The sequence below is a fragment of the Sabethes cyaneus genome, chromosome 2 (genome assembly GCF_943734655.1).
Source record: "Sabethes cyaneus chromosome 2, idSabCyanKW18_F2, whole genome shotgun sequence".
NCBI classification, from domain to species: domain Eukaryota; kingdom Metazoa; phylum Arthropoda; class Insecta; order Diptera; family Culicidae; genus Sabethes; species Sabethes cyaneus.
Genome location: NC_071354.1, coordinates 215,090,457 through 215,111,052, shown reverse-complemented (window position 1 = coordinate 215,111,052; position 20,596 = coordinate 215,090,457). Strand labels below are relative to the sequence as shown.

General features: G+C 41.1%; 2 protein-coding genes across 3 annotated transcripts; one reads left to right on the top strand and one right to left on the bottom strand.

Annotated features, from left to right (window-relative positions):
* Positions 1 to 2,200: 2,200 nt before the first annotated feature.
* Positions 2,201 to 4,599, top strand: LOC128733520 (transmembrane protein 209). Its single transcript, XM_053827167.1, has 6 exons — positions 2,201 to 2,310; positions 2,365 to 2,985; positions 3,047 to 3,329; positions 3,388 to 3,717; positions 3,784 to 4,017; positions 4,093 to 4,599. Exons 1-6 carry the CDS (start codon positions 2,300 to 2,302, stop codon positions 4,219 to 4,221), a joined length of 1,608 nt encoding a protein of 535 aa, XP_053683142.1. The 5' UTR covers positions 2,201 to 2,299; the 3' UTR covers positions 4,222 to 4,599.
* A 3,260-nt stretch (positions 4,600 to 7,859) lies between these two features.
* Positions 7,860 to 17,669, bottom strand: LOC128734697 (85/88 kDa calcium-independent phospholipase A2). Of its 2 annotated transcripts, XM_053829005.1 has the most exons (11): positions 17,466 to 17,669; positions 16,556 to 16,600; positions 15,743 to 15,944; positions 13,619 to 13,709; positions 13,374 to 13,544; positions 13,185 to 13,313; positions 12,935 to 13,115; positions 12,458 to 12,633; positions 11,040 to 12,389; positions 10,850 to 10,973; positions 7,860 to 10,784 (listed from the first exon to the last, which is right to left on the bottom strand). In XM_053829005.1, exons 1-11 carry the CDS (start codon positions 17,473 to 17,475, stop codon positions 10,552 to 10,554), a joined length of 2,712 nt encoding a protein of 903 aa, XP_053684980.1. In that variant the 5' UTR covers positions 17,476 to 17,669; the 3' UTR covers positions 7,860 to 10,551. The 2 variants fall into 2 exon arrangements, with proteins under 2 accessions (XP_053684980.1, XP_053684981.1); XM_053829006.1 differs by lacking the exon at positions 16,556 to 16,600.
* Between the last annotated feature and the right edge of the window lie 2,927 nt (positions 17,670 to 20,596).

The window sequence follows — 20,596 nt, the reverse complement described above, 5'->3', positions numbered from 1 at the left end:
GAGAGAACAGTAGGCTCGATTTTCAGCTTGAATGCATCGTTGGATCTCCTTATACGAATGGTAACGAACTCATCATCAACCATCGTCGTCAATAGTCACTGTCCGTGGGAGGCGAACGTTGCTTTTTCTGGAGCCTCTTTCTACCATATATTTGGTTTTCGACGCATTGATCACTCTATTCTGGACTTCTTTTGAACAAACCTAGCCATCTCCGCAGTACCGAAAGTTTTTGAAGGACTGTCTTTTAAACACTACCCTGTGGTGCTAAAACTTGCTACCTCTACCGGTTTGGCAGACAATCGGCCCCAGCGAAACTACCATCGTGCCAACTGGGTCAAGTACTGCCCAGGTAATCAATAAGCATTAGTATAAGCAGTAAATCAATCGTTTATTAGCATCCCTGGCGTTTTATACTGCAGGTTGCTGTTTATCAGCCTTTTGACTGCATAACTGTTGTCAATTGGCATCCATAATTCTATTTAAAATCTCTTTGTCGGTAACTAGCTACAAATAAGCATCGTCAGCACTATAAGAGGGCTAGCAGTAAAGTAGCCGCATATTTTGCCGAAATAGCATTTAAGCAGCATTTAAGGCAACTTAAATGCTTATTGGCTTGCATTTAAATTGCATTGGAAATGCTTATTGGTTACCTGAGTGGTCGCAGTGATATACAGGAAAAAACTGGGCCCTAACAGCGATTGCTGTCGGCTGGGAAAATCCGGTCGCCGTTCAACAACATCAAGTGTGCACGTCTTTCCAAATAGATTCTAACACTAAATATCTAATGCGGTTGCGCGACATGTACAGGCGCCAATACCAGCGATCAGGAGCATGTGCCAGGGCATGTGGCTCGCCATAGCCATAGAGGCGCTGGATGTATGGTTCAAAGGTACAAGCACCATCTCTTTTTGCAAATCTTCATAAATAATTTTCAAAGATCGTCTCGAGTTTGTTGATATTGTCACCTACGTAAATTTTTCAGCCTAATAAGCAATTGAAGATTGTCATCAACAATTGGTGAGTATCTAATGTCACTAAATGATTTTGGACCTTCGGAACAGAGTTATCCCCGGATTCAATAATAGCACTTTTCAAAGCTTCTAAAGCTAAATCAATATTCGTTTTACTTTGTAAACTTACTTTATGATTCAAATGATTCTTAATATGAGACTTGTATTTTTCCCTATTGGCCTTGTGATAGTTAAACACAGATTAAATTGGTTTTAAAATTGTCTCATACGACAAAGAAAAGGTTCCGCGCACGAACTGATTGGCCATGTGAAGGATCTAAAAACATGAAGGGTCCCGGTTTCGATAGCACATTTAATATCGAGCTCGAGTACTTGTACTATGGCACATTTGCTTTAATAGGAAGTTTCTTCAAACAGATGCTGGAGGCTTGGGTACTTTCCGTCAATGTACCCTGGATTCCCTTGAGACAAAATTACGAAGAGTGGTGGTCCCACTCCACATCTGGTATAATTTAAGAATTGGACTTATTAGGTTAAGGCTCTGGTGAGAACGGTGAGAAGGTAAGATTTTATTAATAATTGAAATGAAACAAAATTGTTTGTATAGAGCTTTCTGACAGCTCTAGCACCCACACTAGCGAACACGCGTGTATATACATGATGTTTACCTCATTTTGGGGAACAGCTGATGCTGGAGGAACAAACCGAAAAATAGCGATTACTAGTTGTGTTTCTCCGTTTGCCGCACTGCAGAGTACATATTTCGCTCAAACTTCCCATCCTGTTCCAAATTCAAGCACATATGTTGAAAATTTGCTGGTATTTAAGCCAGCGGAAGACGAAATTCATTCTGTACCTTGGTGACAAATGAATGCATCTCTTTTGTTTACTGTTGTTGTTTGCCTCATTTTCAAACGCCAATACACACATAACTGGAAAGCTCTATGTTCCATACTGGCCAAATAGGAAAAAGATTCAGGATACTCAAGTTGTCTCTTTTATCCCCATCAAGATTACCCATATTACCAATTCTGATTTAGGAATCGCTTTTTTACCCAAATTAGGAACAACCGGTTAAGCGTGTAAATTATTTTTCTACATCACATTTCACCAAAGTTCACACATTTCGCACGCGACGTACATTTTCAAAACAATGGTGAATATGGTGAATTTGCTTTCCACCAACAACAATGTCCTGTCAAAAAAGTGCGCGATAGTGCGGTCGGGTTCACTGCTGTTGTATCGGTTGTTTTCAGTAGTTTTTAACACAAAATTGGCATCCGTAGATATAAAATTCGAAGTTCATTTAATGTAAAAACCATCACACAATGTCTGTTAGGTAATTAGATACAGTATATCATTTTTTGTGGAAGCTATAATTTTGTACTTGCAGCAACCCGAATTCTCCATCCCAGCGTAGTCCACTGGTGAACCGGACATTAGATCTCAACCTCAACAAACGGCGTTCTAGAGAGTGTCTCAAATGGGGCTCCTTAAACATTGTTTTGTTATCAATAATTCTGTTTGATATTTCCAACAAATGTCCCTATTCATTCTCCAAGTTGTACTATGTGGAGTACGCAGCTGTTGTCCTGGTGGCTATGAGTGTAGCATACTATTTTGCACGCTACTTTTTCTATTTGTTCAGTAAAGAACCATTGCAAGGGACGGAATATCAGCGCAAACTATTGAAATTTGACGACGATGATGCTTCATTCATTACAACAACCCCGGCAGCGAAGAAAGAAGTGTCCAGCTCGCTTGTCACTCCGGGTGGCAATGTATCCTCCATCAGCTTGCATTCGTTCAACGAAAGTGGCCTCACTTCTGCATCCTCGGGGTGGGTTTTCAGCCGCGGCAGCCCTCACCACCAAGCGACACCGGACGAACGAAGCTACTCCGTGGAAGGGTCGTTCAGCGCAAGTGCTAACAATTCCATGAATTTAACCAAGAGAAAAATCGCTAACAAAAGCGATTTCATTGTGGACGAGAAAGGTTTGCAGAGTTATCTGAGGTAAGTTTGTCTCCTTTTGAGTTACGGAAAACTTAGCAATGATGAATACCTTTATTTGTAGGGAGGTTTCGAATAGCGAAAAGAATAACAGCTCGTTTTTGGAGCGGATGAACACTTCTGCAACCACGTTCAATTCGTTCTGGAATAGCTATAAGCTTGATGATATGTCAAATTTGCTTAAAACGTCTCTCTATCAGCTGTCGCCTTCGGCGCCAGCAACTAAGCAAACGTTGAAAGAGCACGAAAGCGGGCCATACAATCCAATGGATCCGGAAATTAGCTCCGAAGTTTTACGAAAAGTATCCTCTGTACAATTATCAAATTATGTTGCAAACTTAAGAATGGTAAGTTCGTAGCAGGTTGTATTTTGACCAGAAATTTAAACTTCAATTTATTTTTCAGTGGATATCAGCAACCATTCTTCGGCAAATTGTTGCGGAGATGAACAGTATTGACCAATCGTTCAAAAGTCGTGGCTTTTCCGATATTCAGTTAGGCAGTGTTGGTTTGGAAAGGCTAAAGAAAACCGCGGAGAATCAGCAGCTGGTGACACTGTACATCCCAAAGCTGCCACTGTTGATACCTTTCCTGGAAATGTCTACCAATCAGGAGTATCTAGTGCAAAGAATAAAGGATTTTTCCAAAGGAAGTTGCATAGCCGATTACCGCTGGAATTCTGGATCGTCCTATAAGGGTCTTAGTTGGGACGAACATTTACCAACGGATTCGGCGGTAAGATATAATCATATAGAAATAATGGAAAGTAAAAACAGAGTAATATTTGGTTTTTTGTTGCAGATCATTTTTCATCTGTTCTGTACTTATATGGACAGTCAGCTGCGGCCGCTTCCGCAGCCCGGTGGTCGTCCTTTCTATCATCGATATGTGGTACTTGCCGATAAGAAAAATCCCAAAGAAACACTGGCGGAGGTAAAGACTAAAAACAAGGCAAAATGTGCCATTCTTTGCTCGAACCCGATGAAACCTAAATTCAACTTCATTTCCGACGATAAGATTCACAACAACGCATACGTAAGGCTGTTGCTGTTTTTATATTCTGTGAACCATTTTATATTTATGATTCTCCCCTTCCTTCGTTCAATGCAGGATCGCAACAATCTTTTCTACGTCATCATACAGTTCCTAATTTATATGAGAAATCATCATGAAGGCTTGCTGGAAGGCATCAATCTGGGCAAGAGTGGTATCAACATTCTTTGCGTGGTGGAAGACTAATTATTTGAATAGGTATAAACCATCATGCTTTTCATTATTTTCTGCTACCCATATGTTCATTGGAGAAAGAAATACGCTTGGATTGTTAGACAATTTTAACATGGTCAATTGATTTGATAGAGAAGTTCCCTATAAAGTTGTGATTGAAATTAATATGACGATGTGTGTACGGTAATGCACCAAATTAATGCTTGCGTTGCTACGAAACAGATTTGTTTATGCAACTGAATTGAAATTGAAACTGAAAAACGTTAAACATTAGGTAGGTACAAGTGAAATTAAACATTAGATACGATAATTATTGTAGAATAACTGTCATCGAAATTATGAAGGTATGTAAAAAAATTGTGAACAAGAATAAATACTCGATCCTGTATATTTTCCAAAAGAGAGAGTACAATATATTCTATTCTTTGTTTCATTACTTCAATTATATATTTTCACTGTCCATCAAAGTTACAACAGCATCTGCTTATTCCGTTTGTCACATCTTGTAAATCCAAATATACACCTATTTGATGATTGAAGTCGATAACGAGCCAACCCTTTTACTTATATGCACAACGATACTGCCAACATATACCATAGTTTAAATAGACCAAGCTAAAAGTTGCAATGTTTCGAGTGCTATTTTGATTGCCCAATGGTGCCTGTGGCTTATAAAAGCTGCTTAACGACGGCTCGCAAATCAAATCGTTCACCGCAAACTCTGTGGGAAGGTTAAAAGGGCGGAACAATTCGGTTCGTAATTTGACAAACAGGTTTAGCTTCGATCGCAGCGCGGTTTACAGAATTCGCCTCTGGATGTCGCCAATTTTCTGTGACTGAATCTAGAACGTCAAAAATACTGGGCGGGAGTCACTTCATAGTTAATCTGTAGGACGACCATTGTTGTTTGTGGTTCAGAATAGAAGGGTTCATCTTAATGGGGGTATATTAAACTCTGTAGACCACGTTAGAGATGTCGAGGAGGAGGTTTTAAATTCTAGCGAGCCAGCAAGCAGCCAAACAGTCTGTCATATACATTTGACTGATAAATCCGCGCGCAAGGTCATAAACCTTTGCACGGTGCCTAACCTCAACTCTAGTTTGACGTTTTTGTGTGTTTTGTTTTGATTCCCTTTGTAACCTAATTTTATTGCTAGTGGGTTTATTACTTGTAATTCGTACCACTTGTTTGCGGAAATCGGAAATACCCGACTTTTCCGAAGTAGCAAAATGATAACAGTTCTGTACAACATATATTTGTGTCCTTTTTGCAGTTTTTTGCTTCTGGGTCTTGCGAATAAGTAATCAAAACAAACCCCACAACACTGTCAAACCTGGAAGGGAAAAAAACGCAATGACATCTGCGTGCAATGCTTCATAATCTGGCAAGGCAACTGTAGCTGTGGCCAGATAATGCAGGTGTTTATCACAGATAAGACGATGAAATCGGAAAGACGGAGTATTTTCAGAAGTTAGTATTACCACTTTACCGTTGAACCCGTAAAATTTCGGCCAGATCTTGCAAAAAGCGAGGACTATTGCAAGTGTATAAAGCAATCGTATGTAGCGAAAGACATAAATCGTTCTCAGCTCAGGTCAATTGAGAAATATCGTAAACAGGAAACTGAATGCGAAGGCTGTGGTGACGAAAAATATGTGAATTGGAATCCGAAATACATGCAATTGTTTATCATTCTATTACTAAATGGACCAAGCTTTAGACGGCGAATTATTCTTAGGCCTCTTATCACCCTTCCTTATAATGTTGAATTCTATATTATCCCGATGAAGCCTAGTGACAGTGCAAAAATGACTCTTATAGTTAAATGCATTGGTTAGCTTCGCCAGGGATGGCTATAATTGGGGACAGTATTGTTATGTGAAACGAGGCGAGTAGAGTGAAGATTTGAAAGAAGGCTCGAAAGTGTCGACTGTTTAATAACTAAGACATAAAATCGAACATGAAGTAGTTGAGTACCGAGGCTTTTGAACATCTACTGAATTCCGAAGTTGTAGAGGAGTAAGCGCAGCTCTGATATTTCAAAAATTACCCATCTGTACCCATCGGTCGAATAAAAACCTAAGGCCAAATTCCGAAAACAAATTTTTCATGCGATTACCCTGTAACCCTGTTGTGTACAGAACAAAATTTTATAGTGTTACCAGCTGATTTGCGGCAGCCATGGCGAAAACAGTCAAGCAACGAAGCAACTACGCTCGATGCTTTGTTCGAGCTAACAGTTCCACCAGTCCGACGCATATAGTCGATCCGGCATTTACATCCTCTCCCTTCTGGAGAAATGGGTCAAATGGAAGCCTGGTTTTGGCCGCCCGACGATGCTGCGCGACCGAAAAGTGCAGCAGACGCTGAAGAGGAAGATCAAGGGCAAGGTACAGCCTTCGTTTTTCCGCGATTTACCCCGAGAGGTCGGAATAACCGGCCAAACTGTGAGAAAATGTACATACCCATTCTTAGAAGATCTTGAGCCGTCTGGAGTCCAGCCGACCTAACGAATTTATTGTTTGATGGGCCCGACTCTTGCAGCGGAAACAGCGCTGTAAGCAGAAGAAGCGTCGCGAACCGCGCGTATTTTGACAGTGAGAAGGATTGGCTTCATTGAAGATTGCGGTCTTCCCAAAAGCCCGCACTACCGCGAATCAAACATTCTCAACTCGACAGTTTTTTTATACCTTCGTCGATACAGTCGATCGAGAATAGGCTATGGCAAATCGTGCATGAGATCGAGGACATCTTCTCGGGTGAACTTACCCCGAGGGAGATACTCTTAAGTCCTTGAGCTAGAAGAGGTCGATGAGCTGCTGTACCTATTTGGGTTCACTGTTGATTGCCGACAACATAAGTAAGGAAAACCACATTCAATATTGTAAAATCGTGTACAAGACGCTGAGATCGAACCGGGTGTATCTCCGCATGGAGTTAACGCTGCACAGCATATCAGACTTTTATGGACGGAAGGTGCTGCAGACTATTTTCGGTGGAGTATGGACGGAGAACGGAGAACGGCGAAGACACATGCGCCGTGGATTGCTAACGTTACTTTGGATAGAATTGAACTGTGGACCCAAGGATAACTTTCGAGTAATGAAACACCTGGACTTCTAGTGAGAAACAATTTTGTAGATAATTATCAGGCGGGTTTACCATCCGACAGATCTTGCAGAAATGTCGGGAATACAACGTGCATTGCACCTTTATTGACTTCAAAGCAGCATACGACAGGGCTTGAAAAGGGATCGCAAGTTGAATGTGACTGCCGCGAATGCGAACTTTCCGCATTCAAACTCCGCTTTTTGAACGATCATTTGACTGTTTTTCTTATCCAGTCAATATGCCGCTTGCGCTGCTGCCGTCTTACAATTCATGCGGCATCTCAGCTAAGGCAAACAGTCAATCTCCCGTTTTGCTTTGCGCTTTGAGAATATAAACTGCAAACTGACTGGAAGCATACGGTGACGTATTTTTTCGTTTCTCTTTTTGTCTCCAAATCGGCTGCTCACAGTAATAGTTTGTCACCCGGACGTCGGTCCGACGCAAGCAAAATATTCGTTTGTATTGGACGGAGTCCGACCGACTTCTTCCATGCACATGTAGTGGTTGTTTTTTTGTAGTATTGAATCATACGATTGTGCGGTTGCTTTTCGTTAGCGTGGTGATTGCCAGTCATTTGACTGTTTTGCAGTCATTCGCTGCTCCAAACGGTAAAGGCAACTTGATCGAAACGAAAATGTCAAAAAGCATTAGAACGCATTCATACTGTTGCGTGCATTCGGCGTTTGACTGAGCAAACTGCCAGTTGTGTTATGCATAGCGTTCGTATTCCACCTCTAAACGGACGGTGTGAACTTGAATGCGCGTTGGTGTGACTGCGGTAGAAAAAAAGGATCGGTCGAAGCCCTGGCATACGATACAATCGATCGAGATCAGCTATGGCAGATAAGGCACAAATGCAGTTTTCAAGGACAAAGCGACACGACTGATCAGAGCTACAATGGATCGAGTGATATGTTTCGTGCGCATCTCGGAGACATTCTCGAAAATCCCTTTGAGATGCGGCGAAGATTGAGACAATGCCGGGGTTTACTCTGCATATTGTTTAACCTCGCTCTTGAGGAGGTGACCCGATAACCGAGCATTGAAATAAGAGGCACGATTTTCACCAAAGGAAAAGAAGAGGCTCCTAGGAGACAAACGAGGGCTTCCCAAGGACAGTAACCGTAAACGGTGATGTACTAGAAGAGGTAGATGAGTTCGTGTATTTGGGATCGCTGGTGACCACGGACAACACTGATAAGGAGACCCACTCTCGTTACTTGCATAACAGTTCCATTTTATATGGGGTTTCCTATACAAATGGAATTGTTATGCGAGTAGCGGTAGTCCAGCGGCGCATTCAAGTGAGAAATGGGGCCTACTTTACCTCTCGCAAAAAGCTACGATCATCCATACAAAACTGACAATGCATAAAACCCTTATTAGATCGGTAGTTCTTTATGGACTTGAAGCTCTGATCCTGCTTGCCGTGTTCGAGCGGAAGGTACTGCGAATGAAATTTGGCGGAGTACAAAACTGAAAGCGGGGAGATTCCTAACGTACATCTGACGAAAGATGATAGGCTGCGGTAGGCCGGACAAGTCGCAAGGATGCCGGACGACAGTGCAACAAGAAGGGTTCTTTTCAACAATCCCACCAACACCAGGTACAGAGGCGGTCAACGCGCAACATGGTTCGACCAGGTCAAAACCGACTTGCGACTTCCCTAAGAAAACGGCGACGACTGGCCCAAGATTGAGTTGAATTGAGACGACTGCTCCATTGAAACAGGATGGTCCCGGCTCTATCCTAAGAGTTAGGTGCCTCTCCATATTGATGCCCTGATTAGACTTCTATGGACAGAAGGTGCTGCTGTCTATTTACGGTGCAGTACGGATGGAGAATACAGAATGGTGACGACAAGAGCCATGGTCGTTGTGCGTACGTTGGTTGGTTGTGCATCCGGCGTTGGTTAGTAGAGTGCAATGGCCCAAACACATCATAAGATAACTGTCGAATAATGAAACGTTTGGACTCCTGGCGACAAAAAGATCAAATCCGAGTTGAGTTCTGTAGAGACGACTTCTTGATTTAACATGACCGTGAGCTTTAACCTACTGGGAAGAAGTTTAGTTAAACTGATCCGTAACTTGGACATGTTTTAAAGTCCGAAAACTGTGTTAAACTGAGCACAGCCAAAAACAAAACATGTTGCTCAACAGTCAGTTTTAATTTAAAAGCATTTGTTTGAGTGTCACAAGCGAACCATTGGGCTTTCAAAGCATGCTATGATACAACTTTTTAGAATTTCCAGCAAATGAAAATTCATTTTTGTGAAGCAGAAATAATTGGAAGCAATTTTTTAGACAGTATAAATAATGTATGTACGTGATTATATAAGAATATAAATTATAATTTATCGCAGCAAAACAACCTCACAGGCGTCGATAAAAATATGGGGTTTGGCTTATTTATTGAATAGCTTCAAGCTTACTTCTACCTACATTCATTCCATATTTCAATGATTAACCGATCGAAGCCTCAGTTCAAAATGAAGGCAGGGGTGAAAAGGAAAAACGAACCATGCTGTAGGAAACCGATCCGGGTGTACGGAGGATTTTTTTCTGTGATAAGTAAAACGTGAAATCTTGGGGTAGTTTGTTATAGTTTTTAACCTGCAGATGTTTACATTGTTGGTGGTACAAGTTACGTCTTTTACGATATCAAAATTTGAATGCGGATGTGGACGTCGTCCTGGCATAAACAAATTTTCCAATCACGCCCGCCTGTCTAGGTATAGTTTTTTGGCTAGTTAAAGTTGCGAAACTTAACTGGCGGTATCACCGGTTCGATATCTAAACACATGTACAGTAGAGAAAACTTTTCATTTAGTGGAATCCGCAGCATTCATTTACAAAACATTGATGGAAAACATACACATTAACTGTTCCGTTCACTACATCCAATACACGAGCGCATTGTAAAGTCGGAGGCGCATGACTTTCTCCTCTCTTAGTTCAAGTATCTCTATCGTTGTACTACTATTGATAACTGGAATTCTTTGTTGTTTGTGTCAAAAAAGCTAAGAAATTTGCAATCGAACCAAAATTCGACCCACACTTGTATAATGATGTATAATGAAATATGGTGTGATTGGTTTATCTTCCCATTTTTCAACTGCCTGTTTTTTTAAATAATGTATGGTATTGTCTGTGTGAAATATCAACTTACGTTTCCTCTCAATCAAGTGATCGCCAATATAATCGTCGACTTTACAGTTTAGCAGACGGTTATTTCAGAAGATTGATCATCTCTATTACCTTTTTCCGGTTCGCGTGCATATAAGCCTTGACCTCCCATAGCATGTTGATAAGCGGTTCGTCAATTTTCTCATCCATCGCTATATCTACCGACATTTGGGGGTTGAATCGATAGTAGGGCACCCCGATCATACTGCACCAGGCACGGGCCCGGTCCACCACTCGACCATCCGATGCGGTTGCTTGATCCACCAGTAGGTTTCCTGTGAACAAAAGTTGGGCGCAATTGAACAATTTTTGCTATTCTACGTATTATTAAATCACATACCAATAGCAGAGATACCGTAGGCAAGTTTCGCCGTGTCCCATATGCTGTCCGGTCGGAATACGTCAATTTCTTTCAGTTCAGTTACCGGGATTAGTCCGGTGCCAAGTGAAACTACGATTGAAACCTACAACGAAAGGTACGGTTATGGAAACTCCCGTTCGAGTGACCAAATTTTCCAAAAGCCACTCACCGGTACCGCTTCCGCATTTCGGCCGATACTTCTTAGAGCCATATTGTACTCATGGATTTCGGTCAGTGCATCCAGCGTCGGATTGTTCGCTATCAGACCCCCATCCAGGAAGCGCCCAAAAGCTCGGAAATAAGACGGAGCAGCGCCGGTGGCCCGCGCGGCCCTCCATACCATTTGATCTTCCGGCTGTGGTGGTGGTTGTCTTCGGCTGTTCGACGGAGTGGCTATACCCAGCAGATCGCTGGCGCATTTGTAATTGCGGAACAGGTGCAAATCCACTGGTTTCCGGTCGGCCATAACACCCGTAACCATCAGCTTCGGGTGCTTAATGTCGGTCATAACAGTGAACTCACCGAGTTGCTCTTTTAGAACGGATTCCAGCAGGTCACTTGGATACGGACGCGAACCCACGAACGCTTGATCTTTCATACGTAGATACAAGCACATACACTGTTTCATTGTCTTTCCGCAGCCGAGACCGAGCGCGAGAATTCCACCCGTGCTTGTTCCTGCGATCCAATCGAATAAATGCGCTATTGGGGTTTGTGCGAGTTTTTCAATTTCCAGAAGCATCTGGGCAAGTACCAAGCCGCGAATGCCGCCACCGTCCAAACACAGGAGCCGTCCACGACCGTAGAATTCGCCTGAGGCGGATGTGGATGGCGACTTATTATTCGTCGAAACATCTTCAACAATCATCGGTTCGTCGCCCAAATCGATGGCATTTTTCTCCGTTGGCGATGATTTGGACGAACCTGGAGAATTTGCTTTGGAAGCAGCTTGAACTGTGTTGGTGAACATCGAGAGCAGCGCGTCCATCATGCTGGCTCCTTTGCGTTCCTGTGAAACGTCAACGGTTTTCACTTCTTCACGAATTTCTCGTTCGCGTTCCTCTCGTACAGTTTTGATTGTGTTCGAGACAATGCTGTGGATGCTGTTCCGTCCAGATTTACTGGTGGTCGCAAGCATCTGTTGGATGTGTTCGCGCGATTCCGAAGTTTCTGGTTGCGCTGGCGGTATGCCGTTGTAGGTACCTTTAGCCGCGCAACCCGGAGGACATCTTGTTCCGTTCGATTCGGAACATCTCTTGGCACCAACCGAATGCAAAATGTACAGGATCATAGCATCCTTGGAACCGGAATCGTCTTTGCCAACCATGTGGCGAAGCGTTTTACCGTCTTTGTTGCGTTTGTTGACATCGGCTCCGAATACCAGCAAACACTGCACGATTGGAAGGAGCTTCTTTTCGACTGCGATGTGAAGCGGCGTGTTGCCGTTGCTGTCCACTACATCGATTTCTGCCTCGTGGGCCAACAGAGCTACCACACATTCGAGCCGATCACGAGTCACCTACGAGTGATGGAAAGGTTAGATTATGAACTTACGAACGGTTGAGTTGAGTTTGCTCTAGGACTTACCATAACATGTAACGGTGTCTGCCCGTTAAAGTTAACTAGATTAACGTCACAGCCCCGTTCGATCAACGAATTGAGAACTTCTCGGCTAGAGCTCCAGTGTAGCGGTGTACCACCGTGCTTCATGTCCTGCGTAAGGAGCTTGTTTGGATTGCTAACGAGGAAGTCCGCAACATTGCCTGGGAAGTAAGGTTCTTGTTTTTTTTATGGTATAAATGGGTTGTGTGCAGGTTCGTCATTTTGTCGGTATAGAAAATAATTATTTTAAAAAATACAAATAAAGATCAGTGAAACTTTTTTCAATATAGTTAGATGTTATCTTTTCTATTCTACGCTGAATTTTCTGATCATGCGGTGGACGTATTGACAAAAGAAAATTGATAGAGAATAGAACTAAAATGCAGTTACCGAAGTGTGTTCTACATCGCCTGAATCGGTTATTGAATCCATGCACAACATTAACTGTATATTACTACTTACTCGTAGTGGTTGACTGAGGAAAAGCATTGCTGGCGCAGCGAGCCATTTTGTTTGTATCAGCACCCGCCAGCAGTAAAGCCTTCACGCAGTCCGGCTTGTCGGCCAAACACGACAGATGAAGCGGTGTGTATCCATCAGCGTTGCAGTGATTTAGATTGGCCGTACTTTTTGCTGCCAGCAACTGAAATGGAGTTGGACATTTTATGCAACTATTAAGTTTTACTGAGTAGATATCAGTGTTACAACTTACATTGATCATTTCTTTTGTAGTGCTAGCTGCGTAATGGAACACCGAATTGCTGTTGTTATCTAAGTTATCGATCTTGCTAACCGGCAGAAGAGCTTTCACCATTTCAAGGTTGTTTGCTTTTGCAGCAATCTAAAAAATATTTCTTGAAGAATGAATATAAAAGAACAAGAAAATCTTAGCTCAGAATACCTGGAGCGGCGTAAGCAATTCGGCATGATCGGGATCATCGAGAGATTCTACAATTTTAGGATTCGAAACGTAATCGGTGAGATTGAAGTGTGCTATTACGTGGGCCAACGTCCACGAAGGATGTTCGACCAGCGTGTCGCACAGCTTTTGGAGACCGTTAATGTTGTACATCTGCAAATAGTCAAGTTAAAGTTATAAAGTTAGTCTTTCAAACAACATTTTAAAGAGAAGCTGCGTGCGCTCACCTCTCGAACCATTTTCACCAACTCGGGTAGTCTCTGATGAAAGGCTTCGAATTTTTCTTCTCCCTCCTCTTGAGTTGATGCTCGGTATAAGCTTGAATAAATAAAATTAATTTTAGAATTCTGAACCCTTTGGAAGTATTATTGCCAATTTCATTCTATATTTTTCAAAACTGGAAAACAGTTGCTGCATTCGATTATTCAAATTATTGGAATTAAAAGTTGAACACAGAATAATTCAGACACAAAAATCTTGTCAGAGTTAATTTATGTATTATAATTTTTAATTTTCAAAATATTCGCAGGTTGAAAGACCGCAGCCCATTATTCGAACTTTTCCCAAATACGATCTATCCTCCATTGGACCGGTTGTTTTCCCATTTGTCCAATTGCAATTTCGCTTGGAATCGTCGCCACTTACAAGCTAACGTTTCTCTTGAGTTGGCCTTTCACTATCTATCAGCATTTCCTAATCGGCCTTAGCTTCGGGATATTAGAAGTATTCCATTTATTGCAAACCACAGTAAGTGACACGATTGTCGTTGTACAACGGTTTGGTCGAATATGAACAATGACAACCTGCCAAGTCGGACCAGAAAAGGCAGTACTGTTCTGTACTGTACTGTTCAATCTGGTCCAGTCCACCTAGTCCAGCCTAGTTCACAGTCCAGCGCAGTTCACAATACACGCCTGTCCACAGTCCACAGTAAACTCCAGCTTACATCGCAGTCCAGTCCTTATCCCAAAGCATTCCACAACCCAATCCATTCCAGCCTACTCACACGCGAAAGAGTATGAAAAAATACCATTCAACATCCTGCCAAGTCGGACCAGAAAAGGCAATTAATCGCATGATACCCTTAAATAGGCAACAACCTCTTGTGAAAACCCTCATTTCGATCAAAATCCTCATTATCATAACCCTTGATCAATGTATTCAGTCTAAACCAGTTCGAATCCCGGTCCAACTCACAGTCTAATCCAGCTCAGTCCACAGTACTGTCCAACCTGGTCCAGTCCAGCGCAGTTCACACCACAGGCTAGTCTAGTTTTTAGTGCAGTCCACAGTCAACTCCAGCTCACATCTCAGTCCAGTCCTTATCCCAAAGCATTCCACAACCCAATCTATTCCGGTACATAATCATCAGTCTCGTTTAGTCCATAATCGAGTCCAATCCACCATTCAGTCTAGTCTAGTCTACAGTCCAGTCCAGTCCAGGAACGTGCTGCTCGAGCCAAAGATGCTGATACCTGATACCAGTCCAGTCCAGCAATGTTGCGAATCGAGCGAGAAGTCAACTATGGCTACTCATACGCGAAAGAGTACGAAAAAATAGCATTCAACACTTACGCCGAACGCGCAGGCGTAAAAGAAACAGCCACCGGTGCTGTGCGAGACATTTTGCTACCCACACACTCGCGTACGCTCATCCTCACATCGTCTTCTTGCATAGTTTATTCCCGAGGCAAAAAACTCGTAGGGAATCAAATACCCGTCAGGCTGGTGGCGCACTGGGATACCAATTTTGCATTACTTTTTCTTCTTCTTCTTCGCCCTCGATTCTACTCACGGACGGAAGTACGAGCCGTCGTGAGAGATCGGTATCAGCAGATCGGGTTGCAACGACTAACGACGAGCTACAACTGTTGTAGCTGTTAGATAAATACAAACGCGTGGCGCTCATAAAAGGCACAATTTTACGTGTCTGAGTTCTTTCGTGTTCAACCTTTACTGGCAATGTTAATCGGTTTTATTCTTGAATACGAAGTATAGGTTTTTCTATCAAATAATTATGGTAGTCTTAGACACGCCAACCAAATTAAATGGTTTACTGGTTCGATCCAGAAGAATCTCTAGGTTATATACTATGAAAGTATTAGGGCTCACGTATCAAACAAAGCAAGGTTAACGCACAAACAATGTAAAAAAGGGAAATACCAAGTAATCCTTGTAACAATTTACAAATCATTGCTAGAATCAGCACATCTAATTAAAGATGATGTACCTACATATTTGGAATCCACGTGGCCTGAAATACTTTGCAAGTCAACTTTAAAATCAGATTGAAACTACTTCTTACCATTTAAATTTTGTTCGACTGCCCTAAACGTAGCATCGAAACTCACCTGTACGATGTGTTAACTGTTTCCGAATGTGGCCGCTCAAGTACGATCTCGTACACTGGCTTTTTATCGGTGGTACCCGTTGACGGAGCGTACAGGCGCATGGCATCGTCCCGGTGCATCACGTGTAAATTTATGTAGTTATCATTTTTTACCTCCATCACCTTGTTCGCTGGAGTTTCGCCTCCGAGAAACCGTTGAAGCGCTATCCATCCGTAAAGGAATGTCAAGATAAGAAGAGAAAAATTAGTTTAGCGATATAACTTTCAAACTATTATTGCGTAGTGAGGAGAGTTTTCTTGTTATCCTACCTAGACCGGAAGCCAAAGCGCCAATACCGAGCCAAGCCATTATTTGCGTGCGATGTATTAACGGTGTTGTTAATTGTATGGGTGAATGTAATGAAGGTGGTAACAAATGAAGGTAATTTGGGTTTGCTCAACAGTTATTCTTATATGAATGATACTTATGAATGGAATCGACACATTCTTTACATCTTTACAAATTGTATAAGGATGGTACTGGAATAAATACAAATTAAGAAAAATTTCGTTTGGTTATTTTAAATACAGGAAGAATATTTAAGGAAACATAGAACTGAGTACAGTCACAATGTTCTGGCGTTGAGAAATGAAATGAAAGACTGTAACGGACAAGCAACTGATGTGAAAATCTAGAAAACACCATCATAGTAAAGGTTTAAAAGCTAATAGCCCCAATTGTATTCGAGAAAACTATCACAAATTCTGTGAAAACGCAACGTAAACATTCTATGTTCTAGCCAGAGGTACTACGTAAGAAAATTAAACTCGCTACCTTGTCGAAGGTCTTTTTCCCCGATGGGAGGATTCTTCCATAGTCCTAATGATAAATAAAAATATTCTTGGTATAAATTTGTAATACTAATACATTCATTGAAACATTAAACAAAACTACGATTCTATATGACAATTGGTTTGCTTTTTCAATCACAAAAATGACTTTTTTTTAATGAATGACGGGAAATGTATGACAAACAAGCACAACATGGATGTTTTGGTGATTTCAATATGAATTGAGTGTTATAGGTGTAATAGGTTTTGCTAATTAAACAGTGGGAATAAAATTTGTTCTAAAGATATAAAACAACATAGTTTTGCCAAATGTTTAAGAAACTTAGACTTGAAAGGGCTGAACGCTGCATAGTATTTATCGATTCAGCTGGTTTGCCAGGCTGAAACAGATGTGAGTTATAAAGATAAGCTTTCGCACGATAAGTCTGCATCTTTTAAAGAGTAAGAAAATTTTAACAACTTGAAGTACACAGTACAAGAAAAATGAAGATTAATCATGACTAATCCGATTGCTACTTCAAGTTCAATCTAGTTTACGAAACACGCGATTAACAGGATGACAATTGCTCCACCGCTGAATGAGTGATTTGCGATATCAGCCGCAGTCATCAGATGTTTCATTCTAATAGTCGACGACAGACACAATCCATCATCTTTCTTGGGTTCTTATTCTCAAAGTTACACAATAAGTAGAGACATAAAAACACACTCATGCACTCATTGCTACGGAGCATTCGGCAAAAGATCAAAAAAGGTAACACGATCCGCATGCATGCAAAGCAGGCAGGATGTTTCCTTAGTAGTCAGCCAGCAGAGCAAGCCCCCCATTTAATTTTCCGAGTCATTCCCCGTTGGTGGGTGAAAAATTTTCTCCCTCGCCCGCATCTACTTACCGTTGAACATTTTTTTCTTTTGCACTGATAAGACTGTATTTAATCAATTAATTCACAAGTAAGCGGTCCAAACTTTGTCGCTAGTCTTTTAACAACGGTGTCCAGTAGATTTCTAGAGGAAACCGGATATTTGAGATGTTTTTTTTCTTCGAATTTCCAACTTACAATTAGCTAAAAATCACTTCTGCTTCAATCCAAATTAAATCTTGAAGTACGACTGAGCTGAGAGGTGTCTTTGTTTATTATGAGTAATGTAATGAGTGTTTGTTAAATATATTGCACTAACACACACACGCAAAGAATTGACAGTTCCCTGCTGGCCGATAATCCCGAGAAAAAAGTTACTCCGCACCCTCCGCACTGAAAATAATTTTTATGTTAAATATGTTCACGGTTACCAGTTCTGAGCGATGAGCGACCAGTTAGAGGCAAAGTTAGCTCGTTTATACATACTGTCAAATATCTAGAAGTTTTAGGAGGATTGTATAAAGCTTTGAAAAACTTCATTCATCTTTGGTCAAAGGTAAATATTTTTAGTCTGCATATAGGGTTAATTCTGCCGTTAGTTTTCAAAAGGTCGCATAAGTCTTGCAAAAGAGTTGACTATGCGACCTTCCGAAAACTAAAGCCAGAATTGAACATTAATGCACTGGTGACGGAGCTCATTTTTCTTTAAATTTACAAATTTGGCAAGCTCATTGTCCAGCGAGTCTGTCATTTTCCTATTCTTATTTCGAACGGATCTTTAACCCATTATGTCCTAGCGCATCCCTAGCGTCCCCAAAACCTGTTTCCTGCTAAATTCCAATAGTTAGCATTGTTAATATATCACTACAAGAGAGATAAGGCATCAGTCTGAAGTGTGGTGTGTGAGATAATTTGTCAGTTTTTGTCATTTCATCTGTATTTTCAACAGTGCAAAGTTGTGATGATAAATGGCGGAAAAAAGTTGAAAAAATGGCGAAAAAAACTTTGTCTCCAAAACGCATGAAAAAGTCTACATTTAGTGACGAAACATTACCTGACATGTAAATTGATGTTTATATGTAAAGTCTATCACAGAATTCGATTAGAATTCTGTAAACAACTTTGTAATTTGTTTGTTTGAAACTGAGCCTATGAAATATTAAACCTGCGATATTTTGACCTTGAAACCATTCCAAATGACAAGTTTGCGTTTCCTGACACATTTGAGCCATAATATAATAGATTACAGACTGAAGTTTTTGGAGCGTCTTAGTAGAATACGAAACTAAAAATAAAAAATAAGAAAACTTATCCAATTTAATTCTACTATGTGTATTTTATTCACGACAGATACGTATTTCGCCTACGACTTGCAGGCTTCCTCAGTTCCAGGAGTTCGAAAACAGACACTGAGGAAGCCTGTAAGTCGTAAGCGAAATACGTATCTGTCGTGAATAAAATACACATAGTAGAATTAAATTGGATAAGTCTTCTTATTTTTTATTTTTAGGATAGATTACAGAGTTTCACTTCATTTGGTCTAAATTTAGGTATACCCGGGTCATAATGGGTTAATACGTACACAAACTCATCTAGCACTATCTGTGGGAGGCAAACATTCATCCCAGACAACACAATATCGTAATAGAAAGTTCACATTAAATCGTTTTCATGTCAATTTAACATTGGAATTGCATAATGATTAGAGTATGTCAAAACAAAGTGAACAATAAGTTGTTTTGCAGTCGTGCGTGTCCTCATATACAACTCATGACTGTGAATTATAAAGCAGTATAGATGATTGCAGTATTTAGTTATATCTCAATCATACATTCAGGAGTATTAAGTTGTGTGTTATAAAAACCGCTGTATAAAATGCAAGATAGAATTAAAAATAATCGTCAAAATTTTCGCACGTATATTGCCTCTACTTTGGTACATATATGCTCTTATCTGACCTGAAATATAACTTTTTCGTTCAGATATGATGTCGTATTTCTCAGTTGCAATCGAGATATACAAACCAAATGGTTTACTGGGATCTCTTTTGAGCTTTTACTCTTCAGGTATTTGGTCTTCGAAGTATTTATTTTCAACTCTATCTTCCTATTGGTCCTAACCTCTGCTTTCAGTCTAATGTAGATTACTTACTTATTTGCTTAAGTGGCTTACCATCCTACGACAAAGCCTGTTGGACAAAGTTGGTACAATTTGCTCGGTTGTGATTTACCGCTCTCTAATGCCTCGGACACCGAGTACTCTTCTCCAGATGTCACTCCACATGGTCTAACCATCTTGCTCGCTGCGCCGTTGGCTGTCTTGTTCCTACCTAATTTGAGGCAAACACGTTCTTTGCAGGGTAGTTGTCCGGCATTCTTGCAACATGCCCTGCCCATCGTATCCGTCCAACTTTAGCCACCTTTTAGACACTGGGTTCACCATAGAGCTATGCGAGTTCATGGTTTATCATCCGCCTCCATTCTCCGTTCTCAAACCGCTTATTAGATAAGCGTCTTGTACTAGGGCTTAGTTTACTCGACCACAATTACTGGTGAAGCCCATAGTAACCACGTCTTCCGGTGATAATCCTAGTTCCGAATCTCATGGCTGGTGCCATTGTCCGCCGTTATCAGTGAGCCAAGGTAGGCAAAGTGTAGAAAGCCGCCTCTATATTTCAGGCCATTTGTGTTTCGGCCATTCGTAGGTAATCCGTAGGTTAAGTCTGAACGAGCGGCAGCTAATAAGGACAGCATATACCCAACATTCGTGCAGTCTGAAGCCCGTGATTATTTTCGACCGAATATGACGTTCGGCCATTCGTGTTTCAGCACGGGGCGAATCACTTCAAATTTAATAAATATATTAAATATATTTATGCATATTTACATACATTTACCCGGGTGCTAAATATATTTATCGATATTGATGAATATTTTACGAAAGTTTCCACCTTTTCCAAACGATCTTGAGCTGTCAAGTCCCATAACAGTATGTGGCAAGAGTTGTTATGATGAGGTGGACACATTTAAAATAGTAAATATCTCAAAATAGTAATCGAAAAATACAAACCGTGTAAAAAAAGACTTGAGTGTATTGAATATTTATGCAGGAAGTGATTTACCCTACGGGGTGAAGTGGCTGTCAAATTCATACATTTTCGATGT